The 17938-nt window shown below is 40.6% G+C and overlaps 1 protein-coding gene across 1 annotated transcript in view; it reads left to right on the top strand.

Moving 5' to 3' along the window:
* LOC139459884 (contactin-5-like) overlaps positions 1 to 17938 on the top strand; it is a 54934-nt gene that overhangs the window by 24863 nt on the left and 12133 nt on the right. Inside the window, exons 17-28 of the mRNA XM_071241598.1 lie at positions 951 to 1100; positions 1825 to 1998; positions 2659 to 2729; positions 3508 to 3736; positions 5368 to 5438; positions 6093 to 6221; positions 7213 to 7321; positions 7758 to 7919; positions 8545 to 8715; positions 10560 to 10787; positions 15881 to 15938; positions 17110 to 17269. Of these exons, the coding sequence (XP_071097699.1) occupies positions 951 to 1100; positions 1825 to 1998; positions 2659 to 2729; positions 3508 to 3736; positions 5368 to 5438; positions 6093 to 6221; positions 7213 to 7321; positions 7758 to 7919; positions 8545 to 8715; positions 10560 to 10787; positions 15881 to 15938; positions 17110 to 17269 (1712 nt within the window). The remainder of the gene's footprint in view (positions 1 to 950; positions 1101 to 1824; positions 1999 to 2658; positions 2730 to 3507; positions 3737 to 5367; positions 5439 to 6092; positions 6222 to 7212; positions 7322 to 7757; positions 7920 to 8544; positions 8716 to 10559; positions 10788 to 15880; positions 15939 to 17109; positions 17270 to 17938) is intronic.

The following is a 17938-nucleotide window of genomic DNA, read 5'->3' as shown; positions in this document are numbered from 1 at the left end:
GGTTACTATTTTTGGCTATTTAAACTTTTGCAATAGTATTGCAGTAGTACCCCATGCTATTGCAATAGTAAACCATAACATCTTTATGGGCGTCCTGTGGCACGCTTAGAAAATAAAACTTTTAAACTTATCCTATTCTCACACCATGGATCTCTTTCTGCTCCTTTCGATCCTTGTGGGGAATGTGTTCTGGTGAAATGTTTTTAGAAGCTGGAAACTTTGTTTTAGGACGTTTCCACACAAGGATCAATAGAAGGAAGAAATGAATAGTGTGAGATAGGAGAAGTAGTTAAATATACAATTTATTGTACGGTTATCAATTTCTGTCGCAGGTAGAGTAGTTTATGTGAACAAGCCAATGTTGTGATTATCAATAATTATGTTTCAGTGCGTTATCAAAATATCGTAACAGCCTTTGAAATTCACGCTAGTCCGTTAGCTTGAGACTACTAAATTATTCTGAGGACATGCAAGAAGCCAATGATAGTGGTCCTCATTGATTCAAGGGCTATAATCCTCTGAATGCTTAAATTTTGTTAAATTGGAGCTCACATAGGACATTTATTGTCCTGTTCAAGCAGGACTAACTGCAAACTCTTGGACCAGTGAAATAAGGTTTACACTAGTCCTTGGGACTATTTACTGAAACCTACGTTATCAACACACCACAAAACTAAAATAATAGTTATAGCCTTTATTGCCATAATACAACTTCACCAGAAAGTCTATAAACTATACATTATATAATCAAAAGAAATAGAAGAAAATGCACCAACAGGAAGTGACGTCAGCAGAAGAAAGGTATTTCTTCTACTGATAATTATTATTTTGTGGTATGTACTTACTACTGTCTGAACGAAAACCAATTTCTAAGGCTGTGTAGGATTAGAATTACATTGAGAATTGTGGTAATATTAACTCGACCTAAGCTGGTTCATTGTCCGTGTCAGGGCCGTCAGCACCGGTGACATTACGTCTGCTGTCCACGGCTGCTCGTGGTGCCAGGCTGTCCTGGGAGGTGCCGGCACAGCAGAATGGGAATATCCGGAAATACCAGGTGCAGTACCGGGAAATGCTGGCAACAGATGCTGGCATCACAGGTGAGTTCTACACACGTGTACAACTGTAAATTGTCTTGTTATTGTGGATCTGATTTTGTTTTTCTGAATCATTTCTCGTCAGAGTGTCAAAAGCATTAAGGAGATTTTTTGGGGCGCCTTTTGGAATACAGTTATGTCTCTACGGAGCCTGTGACTGGCACTTTGTGACTGTTTGACAATAGTTCCTCGTTTTAAATTACAGCTGCCCTTAACCAAATCTGTTGTTCCATCAAACCTGGATTTGTGGCACACAGAACAAAGTCATCACGTTCATGCTTTTGATAAATCAAACCCAGTCAAATCTTTCAGACAATCTTCACGAAATACACATGGCACTGGCCTAGTTGACCATTTTGCTGACTTTTCATTATTTGTGTTGTCCCCGCACACAGCAGACAATGATTCAGTAGTAACAGATGTTTTAGCACTGATGCTCGCTCTGGATTCAGTGGATTTGTTAGTTGGAACATCGTTAGAAGATTCTTTAGACCCAGAAGAACAGGAACTCTTCTGAGTAGTTCATTTACTAGTGCTTGATGAAACACAAAATATGGAATGACACTTGTCGCTAATGTACAAAGTGTAGTGTTACAGTCATGCTTCGTGTTTTCTCATTGGTATTTAGCCAATCAGCGAATTTTGTACAGAATATACTTCTCGGGTTAAACCAAGCTTACTTTTAATAACTGTTTAAATAATCTTTTATGATGTAATGTTTGTGCAGAATACGACATTCAGGAGATTTTAGACCCCAGCCTCCCAAACCAGGAGTTTGACCTGCTTGACCTTCACCCCTACACAAAGTACGAGGTCAGAGTGCGAGCAGCCAACCGCGACGAGGGACAGGACCTGTGGGGACCCTTCTCCCCGTCACTCACCCTCCAGACACGCCCTGCACGTACGTCGCTCAGTTCTGTAGCAAGCTTCTGGCACGTAAACATTACATGTTTTCAGATTTGAATGTTCTTTTTACTATTTGATGCCAAAAATGATATTTGGAACTGACAGTGTAAATTGTGAAATGTCTGACCATCAAATACTAAAAACAAACTTAAAAAACCAACTCTGAAAAATGAATAAATCTGAAAACATGTAACTGTTGTGTTTTACAATGTTGATAAAACATTATCTGTCCTTTTCTGCTTGACCACCTCCATGATCTAATGGTAGAGCATCCGCCAGGAGAGCGGAAGGACATGGGTTCGATCCCCGGTCGCGTCATACCAAAAGACATAAAAAAGATGGTACTTGTTGTTGCCCTGCCTGGTGCTCAGCGTTAAGGGGATAAAACAAGGACTGGTCAGCTCAGAGTCAGTACACTGTGTCTGAGTGGAGTATTCATGTTAAACTGCGGCATGGTATCTCAGTGAGCTAGCACTATAAAATCGGCATCAGTCCAGACTAGTGTGTGCACACGCACACGTGTCATTGTATAAGTACAATAATCTTGGACGTGAAGTTAATCCCCATTTCACCTCACCTCACCTTTTCTCCTCGGTTTCGTTGTGCTCCCCCAAACACATGCAAGCACATGAACTTTCTGATTTTCGACTTGCAGCTCCCGCCTCCGGTCCCCGTCATGTGACTGCGGTAGCTGTTGGTCCCCGCACTGTGGAGGTCACCTGGCAGGTAACAGTTGCCAATAGCAACAAGAAATACTTCATCTTCACTGTTCGTCCTTTGCCCAATTATCCCCTGCCTGAACTGAACTTTTATTTACACTCAGGCCGCTATCAGCGGCATCAGATGTACAAAATTATTTCAACAATATAATAAATATACATATAAATATAGAATAGATACAAAAACATCTTGGTCGAACATGCATGCATATTTATACAGATTTACTAGGGTAGAAATATATGTGCGATTCATTAAGAGGGAGGGTTACTTGATAGGTTTAAACAATGGCATGATGGCTTTACAGAATTTGAACAGTTTTCTCAATGTTCCTAATCTTGAATTATTGAAAAGTAAATTCATTTTATGCATATTTGGTTTGATGTAGTAGAATCTGTGTAAAAAATGTTTTTGTTTCATTTTCATGCTTTGATCTTAGAGATACTGCCCAAACAGGTGGCATGGTGGTTAGTGTGTTCACTTGTTACGATGATGAAGTCATGTTTGAATCCTGAATTCTAGATTATAATAGATAGCCTATGCTTGTTTAGAGAGGCTATTAAATGGATAGGGTGGTCAGGCTTGGTGACTTGGTTGATTGTGTGACATCGTATGACTGAATGGGGCATTGCTGATGAAAAAACAATGTAATTTGATTGGATGGCCAATTTTAGGTCATTGGAATTAAGACTAACCTGTGCTGGTGAAGGGTTCCAGGGTACTTATCATAAACAGACAAATATACCCTGGATACTAGAGGATGGTATTGATGACTATTGTGTTGCAGCCACCTGCTGCTGGAGACGAGAATGGCCCCATCACCATGTACACAGTGAGGTACAGACAGCTGCCGTATCATACCATGTACCCGGACAAACACATCCTCAACTTTACCACCGCCGTCAACCTCACAGAGTTGTCTCCCTGGAAGAACTACTCTCTGGTGATAGAGGCTGAAAACTCCGCTGGTCAGAGTCCGTTGTCTGATCCGGTGTTTGTTCAGACACTTCCTGAAAGTAGGTGAACTTTTCTTGACCTGATACTAAATTACTACTGATGATGTTGGCAGTAATGGTCAAGTGTTGATGCATTGTGATATGCTTGATGATGATAGGAGTATGGTATGGTATTGTGATGTCATGTACTGACACAATACATATATAAATTCTGAAAATCGTTTTTGAAATTAGTATCGTCGGGTATAGGTTTTCAGACGACATACGTTTTCAGACGGCCATGTTTGTCGCACTTAAACAAGGGGTGTGGCGTCACACAGACATTGTAAATACCCAGATGATGACCTTTTTTTAAGATAAAGTCGTCCTTTATAAGAGTTAGATGTATTACAGTTCTCCTTGTGATTAACAAGAAAATTACAAGTGTTTCTTAAAACGTCTGAAAACCTATATGACGGGGATAACTATTTATTCTTCCCTGGGGGCACGGGTGGCCCAGTCGTCTAAGGTGCCGCGATTCGCTGTGCAGAGTTGCGTCCCTTGGACACGCCAGAAACCTATGATTGTGGGTTCGAATCCCGGTTCGCCCCAATTATGTTTCTAGGTTTGTCAGCACCATACCCGTGCTCGTGGGTTTCACCGAAGTGGTAAACGTCTGAGACCTGCATCACTTCGGGCTCTCCCCCCACATTAAGCTGACACGCCACGATATAACTGGAATACTGTTAAAAGCGGCGTTAAACCCAACTCACTCACTCACTATTCTTCCCACATTTGTATTGTGATGTGACCATATGAAGTAAAGACAGGACAGGTTTCACGGCTATGGCCATATTCCTTAATGTGAAGAAGGTAGGGACCTTCATCCAAACAGTGTCATGTTTCCGGTCCCTGTCCACTGCATTTTCATCTCGTCACATCAGCCTTTTGTGTTTAACCAAGGGCAGGTAACTCTAACTGTTTTCCCAAAAAAGTAGAAATTGCACATGACTGAGAATGCTTCTAGTTCAAGTTGTGTGTTTTGGGTTGGGTCCTCTTTGCCTTGTCAACCTTGTCAACCTTTATGAACTACTAGGCAAAGTGCATTTTGATACCAGAGACAACTGCTTTTTTCTCTCCAGAAAACGAATAATGTAACATGTAGGTTAGTGTTAGTGAATCAAGCAAATGAGCTTGTCAAAACTAAAAACTAAAAACATAGTCGTGGTTGTTTCACTTTTGGCCAAATCCGAATACCAGAAACATAATACCTCTATTGAGGGGACGAAACATTTTTCTAAATGAGACCAAATTAAAATAATGTCTTTGCATGCATATGTTACGTTACGTTACATATGTTGAACATACTTCAAGATGATTAGTCCAACTTTGATGTGCCTGGAATATTGCGTATAGCAGACTGATGCTCGATGAGACAAAGACTGGCCAGCTCAACATCTGAATTATATCTCGGAGTGGGGTATCCATGTTAAGCTGCGGCATGGTATCTCAGTGGTCTCGCACTATAAAACCAGCATAAGTCCGGACTAGTACAAGCAGCCATGCAAACGTGCATGCATGTTGCTATTTGAGTGCAATAATCTTAAACGTGACGTTAAACTATTTGTCCTCACATTCTCACCTCATCATAAAATCTAAAACTTATGTCTAGAAATATATGATTGTAACAGACTGACCTTTATTTTTATCAGCTCCAACAAATATTCCTGTAAACCTACAAGTTACTTCAAAGTCTTCTACTGGAGTGGGAATCACCTGGGAGGTCAGTATGTGTCCACTGAGGCGTTTAATTTGTATTCCAGTCACAGAAGGAGGATTGTTAGTAAGACTGCACGGTACTAGTGTTATTATGTCATCTGACCAGTCCAAGGTCATGGTCATCCCAGGGGGTAGATTCTAAGGGTACTTGTTTTCTCAAATGATAATTTTTTGTGTACCGTTAGTATATAGGACAGCTGAGTATTGCCTGGTGTCTTGCGATAGTGTTTGTAACACTGTATGGACTGATGATACTATGGTATCACGAAACACTACTTCAAATAGTAAGGAATGATTATATCACATAATTACAGCTCTAAACCTCTTTCTTCATGCATATATCTAAAAAACTCTAACAAAGAAAACCACAAGAACAAAACAGTTTTTAATGAAGGGGTTGTCAATAAATGTTACAGTTAAATGTAACTTCCTCGTGTTCTGCCATGCTTACAGGTGGCGCTATGCTACTTCTGCTATTACGGGAGGTAACACTATCTGTTCCTGTTCTATTTATAGTGCATCGCGATCTCACAAACGGACGATTCAAGTATTGTGTTCCTAAGTATCGATGAATCGTTACAGCCCTAGTATACAATAAATATTTGGTTAATTGACTCCAAGTAGTGTATCCTGATTGTGACGTGATGTTGACTGCTAGGTACCCCCAGTGAGGGAGTGGAGCGCTGGCTTGTCTGGCTGTGTGGTGCAGCACAAGGGTGGGACGTCCACAGCATGGAGCAACATCACCATCACCAACATCTCCGACACCGCCGTCAATATCAGGCAGGTCCAGTAGGATGACCGTCAACCACTGCTGTCACCCCATCAGGGTACTGGCTAGAGCTGGTCCCAACCAGTCTATGGTGGTCATTAGATGGGACTAGATGGATCAGATGGCCTGTAATTCAAAACTTCAAGCTCCATTCTGGGCAAGCAATCGCCAAGTTCGCGTGTACAGGGCAGGCCTTCAGCAACCCATGCTTGCCGTAAAAGGCGACGATGCTTGTCGTAAGAGGCGACTAACGGGATCGGGTGGTCAGGCTTGGTGACTTGGTTGATGGTTGTCATTGGTCCCAATTGCGTGGATCGATGCTCATGATGTCAATAACTAGATTGTCCGGTCCAGACTCGATTATTTTACAGACCGCCCTCATATAGCTGGAATATTGCTGAGTGTGGCGTTAAACAACAAATCAACCAACTAACCAACCATATCAAAGGGAATGAATGAAATATCTTTTAATTCTAAGTCCAAAATTATTTGTTATTTGGCAAGTAATGTTGTGTTGCTAAGTTTACAGAAGGCAAGATCCAGTAGGCATAATAAGAAAATTTGAATGCTGGATTTATTTAAGGCTAATATTCATAAGAAATAACTTATTGAAGGAAAAATTATGAAGAATATTTTCAATAAAATTCAGCATTTGATAATTACCAAAGTTTTATTGCGAGCCGAGCAATAAGTCAAGACAAAAGATGGATCTGTCTTTGTGTCATGTGTCTAGTAGGGACTAGTTATCATGTTGTTCAACCTCGCTTTAACCAGAGACTTGCGTATTCTGAAATATTGTCTGGATGAAGAACTTTCTTGATACCAGAATCCCTTGGTAACTGATGAGAGATACCATAAATTCTACCGAGGCATGATGAAAACTGGGTTAAGCAATTAGGAAAGGCTTAATTGTGATTGAGTTGTCAGATTTTGGACATGAAGCTACAGTAATTCACTCTTTAGAATGTATTTATTTTAACATCATGGTGGTGTGTATTCCAGCCAGCTGACACCATGGACTGACTACAGTGTTCGTGCTGCTGTTTACACTCTGCAGGTTATGCCAGGGCTAGGTCCGTTCTCGGAACCAGTAGAAGTGAAGACGCTACCAGACAGTGAGTATCAGGCAGCTGAATGAAAATAGAACACGACTTGTTGAAAGGCCTGGTTGAATGTGTCACTAGACATGCTAATGTGAAAAATATACCTTTGTTGAAAATTTAAATTATCTTTCTCCTCCTATAAGATTATTTCTTTTTGAAGCGCTGACTGAAAATGTATCTGTCTCAAACAGTAACAGTCTTTCAGGACTTTCAAATATTTGTCACTGTTCAATGTATTGACCGAGGCAAGTGCTCTGGTCTTGAATCCAGGAAACATTGTTGGAAGAAGATTGGTTTGTTTTATGAGAGCCTTAATAAACTGCCACTAACAATCAGAAATAAAATTAAAAATGTAGCCTGCAACATATCAAAGGTTTCATCACCATAGTATTTCGGAATATAGTCTGTAAGACACAAGGCCAGCTGATCAGTGTTTTTGTTCCATCAGTTCCAGGTCCTGTGGAACAGTTGGAGCATGCAGCCACCAACACCAGTATATTGATATGGTGGCTCCCCCCACAGGTGCTGAACGGGGAGTTGCAGCACTACACCGTCACATACGTCCCTGTTGGGAACATGCCAGTAGAGGGCTCCGGGGACACAGTGCATGGTGGGTATGGACTTGTGACACACTGTAGATATGTTGGTGTGGGGAACACACCAGTAGAGAGATCCAGGGACACAGTGCATGGTGGGTATGGGCTTGTGACACACTGTAGATATGTTGGTGTGGGGAACACACCAGTAGAGAGATCCAGGGACACAGTGCAGGGTGGGTATAGGCTGGTGACACACTGTAGATATGTTGTTGTGGGGAACACACCAGTAGAGAGATCCAGGGACACAGTGCAGGGTGGGTATGGACTGGTGACACACTGTAGATATGTCCAAACTTTATTCGCTAATCCTTCACCAGACAAATGCTGCATCTCGAGTCATGGATCTATGACGTCACATGTGATGCGTTCATGAGCGTCGGTTCACACAACATACCAGTTTTATCATTTGTGCATAGAACCAATCTAAAATCTCTTGAATATGAGTAAGTCTTCAAATATTAACCAACATGTATGGTATTTATGGTATTTTGTTGGTGAGTATATGTACATGTTCCCCAAGTGGATACTCTAAGCATATCTCGGTGTCCCCAGCTGTGATAAGCCGACAGTATGGCTAAATCTGGCAGCGATTCTCCTCTACATCCCCATTTCATTAGATACTTGTCTCTTTTACAGTCTTGCCAGGGCTACCAGTCAGTCACCAAGGTCAAGGACAATCATATCAGACAGACCAACAGAACACCACCATCACTGACCTCATGCCAGCCACTGTCTATAATGTCTCGGTTACCGCGGCAACTGTTGCCGGGGAGGGGCCTATCCAGTATGCTGTGATCAGTACAACATGTATGTAACTGTTTGTTGCAGGTTATCATGTCACAGGTTGTCATCATCTGCAGATTTTTTTACTGTCTAGTTAGGGTTTTGCCGGCCGCAAAATATTCCATACTTCCATAGATTGAGAATTGGCGCAACAATTTACATTGCAAATCGCAAAACAGTACAGCTGTTCGAAATCAGAAATTTATCAATTTCAGCTTTCATCTTACACATGACTAACACATCTGTTCTGGTAAGAAAGTTCCGAGTGCCACTAGTTTGTTATCTTCAATCAGGCATTGAAATCCCATCTGTAACAGTCCTGAGGCTTCTGATCATTGCCTTGATATGACATCAGTACATTTCTTAAAAATCCAATGAAGTACATAAGTCGCCAGCCCGGGACCTCCCCCCCACCACTTTCCCGAGGCAAGGGAGTTAACTGACTATAAAAGTCCAGTTTCCACCCTTGCTGAACTATGCTGAAATTCCTGGGCTCGATTGTAGCGCCACCAGTGGTTATTACGACTTGTGTCCCTTCTATGCCTCTCCTATGGACCAATCAGATTCCACCTCTTGTATCACTTGCATTTGTTTTAAAAACATGACGGCACCCAATCAAGACGATCGGATCAATAATCAAGATCTATTTTGTGATAAAATGGGTCTAACATCACAAAGTGCATCAAATCACTTGTTCACCTTGATAAAAACATGAAAAGATTTGGAAAATATCTGCTGACGCCAAGTTGGCGGTGCACATGCTTCGCAAATCCTGCAATCGACTGAAATCTGAACGATAGTTGACGAACCGGATTTCGGTTTCCTTACACGATTTTGATTGGACTATACATAGACTCGTTAGTCAAGGCAAAATATAACTCCATAATACCAGCCTAATTTGGCAGGGATGGAAACTGGAATTTTAAAGTCAGTTAACTCTCTTGGGGACCCCCATGTCCATTTCTTGATCTCAAAATTTATATCTACCTTGGACTCAAAAACAGATAGATTTAGATAAATCCTTGTGTGGATTATGGGTTAGAATAGATCATGCATGTCATAAAAGCTGACTAACAAGGGGCTGGATGGTTAAACCATCTGTCTTGGCCTGTGTCTCAGTGTGCAGTGATGTGGAAATTTGTGCTAGCACATAGGAATTTTCACTAACCCCGGCTTGCGGGGTAGTGTTAATTTCTAACCCTGTGATGATCTGGATAGTTTCTCATACCTTCTGTCACTGGTTTGCCAGCTCAGACTAAATTATTTATTGCTCACTAAGCAACACCGCTTGGGGAAAAATAGGTGATGACATGGGACGTTGCTCATGATATCAACCACTGATTTGTGCGAGTAAAATTGGGGGAATATTTCTGACTGCAGCGTAAAACAGGAAATAGATAAACAAACTCACTCATTCATTCATTCAATTATTTTGAGGGTCAAGTCATTGATGTATTGCTTATGCTCTAGTTACTGGTGAATATTTCAGCCATTTATTGTTGTTATTATTGTTGATGGTGCTGTACTTGCGTTGTTTATCAAGCTGAAATTAGGAGATAAACACACTTGTGTTTTCAATGTAGAGCGAGGTTACGTGTAGATTTAACGATGCTAAATTCTATTTGGCACTGAACATGCAGCAGTGATGCAGTCTTCAAATCAGCTGTTTCAATCAGAGGTGGTTATTGAGATTTGAAACCTCTGATATACGTATCAGAATCAAGTATTTTGCAGATTCGTGTTAGAATATTGGGCCAGCTGACTTGTATAAGGGACTGGTAGAATCTGTCTTGCCCATGCTCTGTTTACTAACAAATATTTCAATCTTATTATGTTGATATCAATGCTACTTATTTATTCCTGAACAGACACGGAGACTCTGACAGATGATCCTCCCCCACCAACTACTGACATATCAACAGATGCTTCTGTCAACACAACTACTAATTTGTTAACTGACCCTGGTGAGAACTCCAGGCGAAACCTGCCAGTGATTGTGGCCGGAGCTCTCACAGGGGGGATTTTCCTCCTCGTCCTCCTAGCCATCATCATCTGGAGATGCCTCAAGAAACGCAAAGCCGGGAGGGACCAATACAGTAAGAGCAAAAGTTCTTGTTTACTTCATAGAGGAAGAGTGCCTCGTGGGGATTCTGGGTTAGAATTAGTCCTGAAGAAACTATGCTGGTTGTAAGAGGCAACTTACCGTATTCGATGTGATAAGCGCCGCGCCCCGCTTTAATAAGCCCCCACGGCGATATTTGCTGTTATATTGTGTCGTGAACAATCCAAATTAGCACCCCTTCCGATTGATCAATGTACACAAGACTTATTCATTTGTGTATAATACGGACCTGTGTGTTATATGCACCCTTAATTATGGGCAATTAAATTCTAGAAAATATATCTGTCGTCCAAATACGCACCAACTTTTCTTGTATATCATTTCAGGCTGTAAGCATAAACCACAAAATTTACAATCTTTCAACTCTCTGGGTTTTTTTCTCACCAAAATTATATTCTAATCAGAGCTCCCTATGTCTAATTTTGAGAGCACCCTGGGCTGCCTATTACGTTGACTACGGTATTCTAATGGCTGGTCGGCCTCTGACATCGTACATGGACGTTGATCAAAATGTCAATCTCTGGAATGTCTGGTCCAAATTTGATTTTATATACTTTTTCTGGTCCATGCTCTATCAACAAGTGATTTTTTGTGCAATCTCATTAAAATCAGACCTTAGTTTTCGCTACAACCAAACAAAGATCTGAAGAAATCCCATTAGGGGTCACATCAGAACAACCTTTAATCCGACCAATCAGAGCATCGCATACCAGATTATGAAAGTGACAGTCGGAAATTGATTTCTAATCATTCAATTTCAAAAACTTTGACATGGGGTATTCCGAACCATAGTTACGAGTTTAATGACTGAATCCTTACAATCTAGACCATCTATTAGCCATTCGAGAATGTTTTTTTGTTCAGGTTTCAAATTTTGTTAGCGAGAATTTGTCAAAATATGTTTGGAAGCGTAGTCGCCAAATTGAAATTAGTGCCATAAAGCACGAGAAAGCTGCCTTCTGATTGGTCATTCCATTGGTCGGTCAAAGTTCGCGCAAAGTCTGTCTGAGGTGACCCGTAATGGGATGTCCTCAGATCTTAGTTTAGAGGTAGCGAGAACTAAGATATGAATTTAATGAGATTGTTTTTTATGCAAATATGACATATTGCTTACGTAAGTAACAGTGAGGACAATTTTTGTATTTCGAAGGTTATATCATTGGATGATGTGTAATGTGATGTGGATTGTGTGTGTCATTATAATTGCCGTGGGACTTTTACAGACTGAAAGATCTTGAACATCCTTAGACCTATGTTCAGCTAGATATTTCCTGTTAACTATATTAATGACAATTGGAACAAACTAAACAACTGTCAAGCATTTATTGATGGTGACTTGCCAGTCCATCCTCAGTAGCCCTGTGGGAATTCCAGAGTAGAACTGGGCCCATCAACATGCCCTGCTTCGTAAGAGGCAACTCAATAGATCGGGTTGTCGGTCTCGCATCTTCATACCCAAAATTTGTGAATTGGTATTCACAATGTCAATCATTGGATTGTCTGGTCAGATGTGATTGTTTACAGGCAGCTGTTATGTTGTTTGAATATTGCTGAAAACAAAAATTACACCTCAGTTGTCATCTGTGACTTGACAAGCATCATGAATACACGCATACACAGTGTCTGAAACTCAGCAGAGAAAACTCAGAGCCTTGAGGGCCAGCACATTTCAAAAACTGTAGGCCCAGTGGAAAAAACTGTAGGCCCAGTGGAAAAAACTGTAGGCCCAAACATTTAAGTTGAAACAGGAAGACATACTCTATAATATAATATAATTTACAAAACACAACCAGTCAACCTGAAGCTTTTACTGCTATTAAACCGAGTTCCCAAAGACTCGGTGGTGAAAGATAAAGCATACATTTATCAGGACATTTTCAACTTATAAAATATCATTGTGACTGCATGTACTTGGCCTACACCATTTGAAAGGTCTAATCCTACTGTTTATAGCGACTAATGGGATCGGGTGGTCAGTCTCACTGACTTGTTGATGCATGTCATCGTATCCCAATTGCATATCCCAAATGAGGTCAATCACTGGATTGTCTGGTCCAGACACGATTATTTACAGACCGGCGTCATATAGCTGGAATATTGCTGAGTGCGGCGTTAAACAACGAACAAACAAACAAATATAGATATAGAAGTTATGTTAATCACATTGCTTAAATAATGTTTATAAAATAATTACTTAAATAAACTGCTGAAATTTAAAACTAACAGCTCAAGCACAAATCTGTCAGCCTCAGGCCTCTGGGCCAATGTCTATTTCCAACACTGCACATACACCAACTTGAATGGGTTTCTACTGGCCAGGTAGACAGCACTGGGATAATACAAGCTTGTATTTCACTCATTTATTCTTCGTTTATTCATCATGCAACTGAGGTCACAAAACTGTCTTCCTGACAACTACTAAAACATACAGATATCAAGTTATGTAACACATATTGTTAATATGTTTTATGCGTGCAGGGTTTTACGAGATGCACATTTGTATGTCCAGTACACTCAAATGTAGGTTGTGTACATAGAACTAAATATACATGTACTGCATCCTCGGGACGCACAATAATATATTTAACAATCCCAGAGACTGTATATTTTGACTGAACACAACTTTTAACAATATGTTGTGCGGCCAGTCAGATGTCTAGATTTGATAATAATTGATGATATTTCTTTCCTGCAGCGTATGAGGCGTACTTTAACAGAGGGTTCACCTCTGTGTTGGTATGTTGGCTTCATTTTAACTAGTTGTCCTGTAAATGGTACCTTTCCACCATATTGTTCTTGTAGATTATTATTTGAGATTGTAGACAGCAAATTCCATTATCTCTGGATTTGGTTTGTTGCAGAGCTTGCAGTTTATGTTTTGATTTCTTCGTTCCCTCTATTTTGGTTTTGCTTGTTCTGAGTCATTGGTTAAGCTTCCAAAACTATGAATTAGAAGTTGCAGCACCATTTTTACCTTTTTTTTGTGTCACAAACTTGATCTCATTATTTTTTTTGTTTGATATTATTCCTGCAGCTTGGTGGACATTCTTGCATGCCCTTTATAAGAATGTTCCCATGTTCCTAGAGCTTTTTGAGTGATTTTTCATGTGTCATTATGTGTGGTGGGGTAGCCTAGTGGTTGAAGTGTTTGCTTACCATGCCGAAGACTTGGGTTCATTTCCCCACATGGTTACAATGTGTGAAGCACATTTCTAGTGTACCTCGCCATCATATTGCTGGAATATTGCTGGAATATTGCTGGAATATTGCCGAAAAACCATACTCACAAGTGTGAAACTTCAATGACTAGTGGGGCGATTGTTACAGCTGTTGCTCCTCACACAGAAAGCTGGGTTTGATTCCTGACATGGGTTCTCTATGCAAAGATTATTTCTGGTGTCCCCTGCAGTTATATTGCTGGAATATTGCTAAAAGCAACATTAAGCCAATCATTTGATGATTGGGTAACACTGCAGATTGCAGGTTGTTGTCCTAGTGGTTTTATTCTTAGTTGCTGAAATCATCTTCCCGAGGCAAGGGAATTAACTGACTATATAAGTCCAGTTCCAACCCTTGCCGAACTAGCCTGTGTAGTCCAATCAAAATTGTGTAACCAAATCAACATCTGGTTCGTAAACTGCCGTGCAGATTTCGATCGATTGCAGGATATGCACATGTGTACCATCAACTTAGCATAAACATGTGCACCATCAACTTAGCATCTACAGATATTTTCTAATCTTTTATTCAAGGTGCACACATGATTTGATGCACTTTGCAAAGTAAGACCTGTTTTATTACAATATAGATCTTGATTATCGATCAGATCATCTTCACTGGGCACCACCATTTTGTTTTAAGCAAATGCAAGTGATATGAGAGGTGGAATCGGATCGGTCAATATGGGGGCCATGGAAGGGACATTACTCATAATAGTTACTGGTGGCGCTACGATAGAGCCCAGAAATTTCATCCTGGTTCTGAAAAGTGGTTCTTTGGAGTCGGTTACCTCCCTTGCCTCGGGAGGATGTGCTGCAATATGCTATGCAGGGTTATGTCTGCCAGGATCTGCTGATCACCATGCAGCTTATCCTGATTATAAAATAGGATTATCTAATAGCACTAAAACCGCCTCTGTGGCCTAGTGGATGGAGCCTCTGTGGTTGGTTGATCCTGTCCGTGTTGTACCGAAAGATTTTAAAAAGGGACATTATTGCTACTCTGGCTGACAGGTATCAGAGTCAGTATAATGTTTCTGAGTGGGTGACCTTGTCAAACTGTGGCATGGTATCTCAGGCTAGTACCATTCAACTGGTATTAAACCGTTACGTATTGTCTGGTCAAACTCAATTTATTTACCATGATATAGCTGGAATATTGCTTACTGCAGCTTAAACAACAAACAACTACAAGCTGAGTCACTTAGTGCTCTGTCAAGCTGACATGTGGACATGTGACATGTGGAATATACAGTAAACTACGGTTATAACCAACTCAAAGGGACCACTAATTTTAGTTTGTTATAACCCCCGTTTGTTATGAGCATATATACAGCAAATGGCCAGGACCAATTAGCAGTTGTTATATCAGTCAGTATGTTATAAGGGGCGGTCAGGTAGCCTAGTAGTTAAAGCGTTCGCTTGTCACACCAAAGACCCGGGTTCGATTTCCGACATGGGTACAATGTGTGAAGCCCATTTCTGGTGTCCCCCGCCGTGATATTGCTGGAATATATTCATACTCACTCACTCAGCATGTTATAAGCGTGTTTGTTATAAACGTAGTTTACTATTATTGCTGGGATAAAACTAAAATTTTGTTCTAAGCAGTGTCCCTTTATCTGCATTGATGTGTTAATGTCGAACCTGTTCATTAGGAATGGACAGTTATGACAGAATTTTTAAAGAAGTCATATAAAATGAAACATGTTCATTTTAAAACATTTCTTACAAAAGGGTAAAATTTATTCAAATTTCCAACTACAACACTACCCTGGAAAGGTTGTCCGTGTGATGTATTTGATGTAATCATTGTTTGTTGTAAAGATCACTTGATGTTTGCTTTCAGTGAAATCCGTGGTGTCCGGGGTCCGCATCACAAAAAGAGAATCAGGAAACTTTGATAGGTGAGATGTGCATTGTGTTCAATTGCATTGAAATCAGATCTTTACTCTGGCATCATTTTTCTCTACACAAAGTTCTGACAGCGCTTCCAGAGGATAGCGTGTCAGGTCAACATTCTGATGAGCCAGTGAGTGTTAAGGCTTCTATATTTTCGGAGTGAGTGAGGAAAACATTCAGACCAACATTCCTGATTTCTGTATCTTGAAAACAAACTTTCCCGAACGTCCACAATGAACATAATGACTGTACATTGTGCCTCAATAGACCTGTGAAGATTCGGGGTAAAATTCAGCAACCCATGCTTGCCGTAAAAGGAGACTATGCTTGTCGTTAGAGATGACTAACAGGATCAGGTGGTCAGGCTTGCTGACTTGGTTGATGCATGTCATCGTGGGTTGATGCTCATGATGTCAATCACTGGATTGTCTGGCCCAGACTCTGGTCAAAGTTTGGTCAGTGTTCACCTGTCACGACCTTCTATGGCGGTGTCCTCAGATCCTAAAGCAGAGAGGTTTCATATTGGAGTAAATGATGTGATTTTAATTTGATTAATTGTGTTGAAATTTCATAATTCATTATTAATTCATAGTCAAGTGACAATCACATGCAGGACAAATATACTTGGCGGCATTAAAAATGCAATGGTTAGTTTGAAAAGTAACCAGTGTTATATTTGGGATAACACTTTCTTAGTAAAGTTACAGATATTAGTACTTTTTAGGGTGGAGTCCCGTCCGGGATTCGAACCCACACTGCCAGAGTGAGGCACCTAATTGCCAGCACACAAAGTCAGCGATCTAACCCACTCAGCCACCGAATATTCCACAAAAATGAAAGTCTGACAACCTGGTAGTCTAGATCACGTACTTTGTGTACCCCTCTGACAAGTGTAATTTTGAGAAGGTTTGTCAGGTCCCGACTTGATTATTCACAGGTTGTTCTCTGTGTGGCGTATACTGAACAAAACACATTGGGATCATTAATCATTTCGGGGATATTTTATGGTAGTGAAGATTGAGCACACAATTTCATAAAAGTGCCTCCAAAGATATTCATGATCCTAAACTTTTTGGCACAGTATAGAACTTTGTCGACTGTGGCATAAAGAGACAAACATGATTCTTTCAATCAGACAGTTTGAAGGTTCATCATCTGTTTCTCTCTGTTTTGTAGACAAATATTGGACCCCGCCCACACTGGAGATGATGACATGGCGACACACAATGATGACGACAGCAATACACAGGAAATACAGCAACGCTATGGCAGCTTTAACTCCCACGACCCCATCCCACAGTCACCCAACTCCATTAATTCTGTAGATATAAACGTGGTAAGTAGGATTGTCACATAGTTATTGAGCATGAGTGAGTTCAAAGTAATGTCGCATCATCATTGTGTCAGTCATATAGACAATGTCCGAAAAAACTGCCTGCTTGCCGGCCCGTGGCTAGTAAGTTTTCTGTCAGGCGTCATGACATTTTCCTCCACTCGCCCTACTGTCTGGCGGAAAATTTTAAGACTACTTACTGATCTGTTTTATTATATCTCCTTGTAGATTCTCAAGTAATTGTTTGCATAATTTCTAATGAATCAAGACGTGATTTGTCTCTTAGATTTCGCAACTTTTCAATATTTATGATGACTGAATGCGGGCAGGTAACTTTGAAGATGGACAGGCAACATGCTTGCTGTAAAAGGCAACTATGATTGTCATAAGAGGCGACTAACATGGTCGGTTGGTCAGGCTAACTGACTTGGTTGATGCATTTCTTCGTATTCCAATTACGTAGATCGATGCTCAGAATGTCAATCACTGAATTGTCTGGTCCAGACTTGATAAGTTGGTGGAATATTGCTGAGTGCGGTGTTAAACAAACAAACAAACAAACAAACTATGATAAATACCGTGGACCCATCATCTACCATAGTTTCGTTTAACTTGATCCTAAAATAGCTGTACAGTCACGAATATATTCTGTGATAAGTTAGTGATAAGAGA

The sequence above is a fragment of the Haliotis cracherodii genome, unplaced genomic scaffold (assembly GCF_022045235.1).
Source record: "Haliotis cracherodii isolate W230 unplaced genomic scaffold, xgHalCrac1.p SCAF_13, whole genome shotgun sequence".
Taxonomy (NCBI): domain Eukaryota; kingdom Metazoa; phylum Mollusca; class Gastropoda; order Lepetellida; family Haliotidae; genus Haliotis; species Haliotis cracherodii.
Note: the sequence above shows the minus strand (reverse complement) of the source record. Positions and strands in the feature narration are given on the sequence as shown.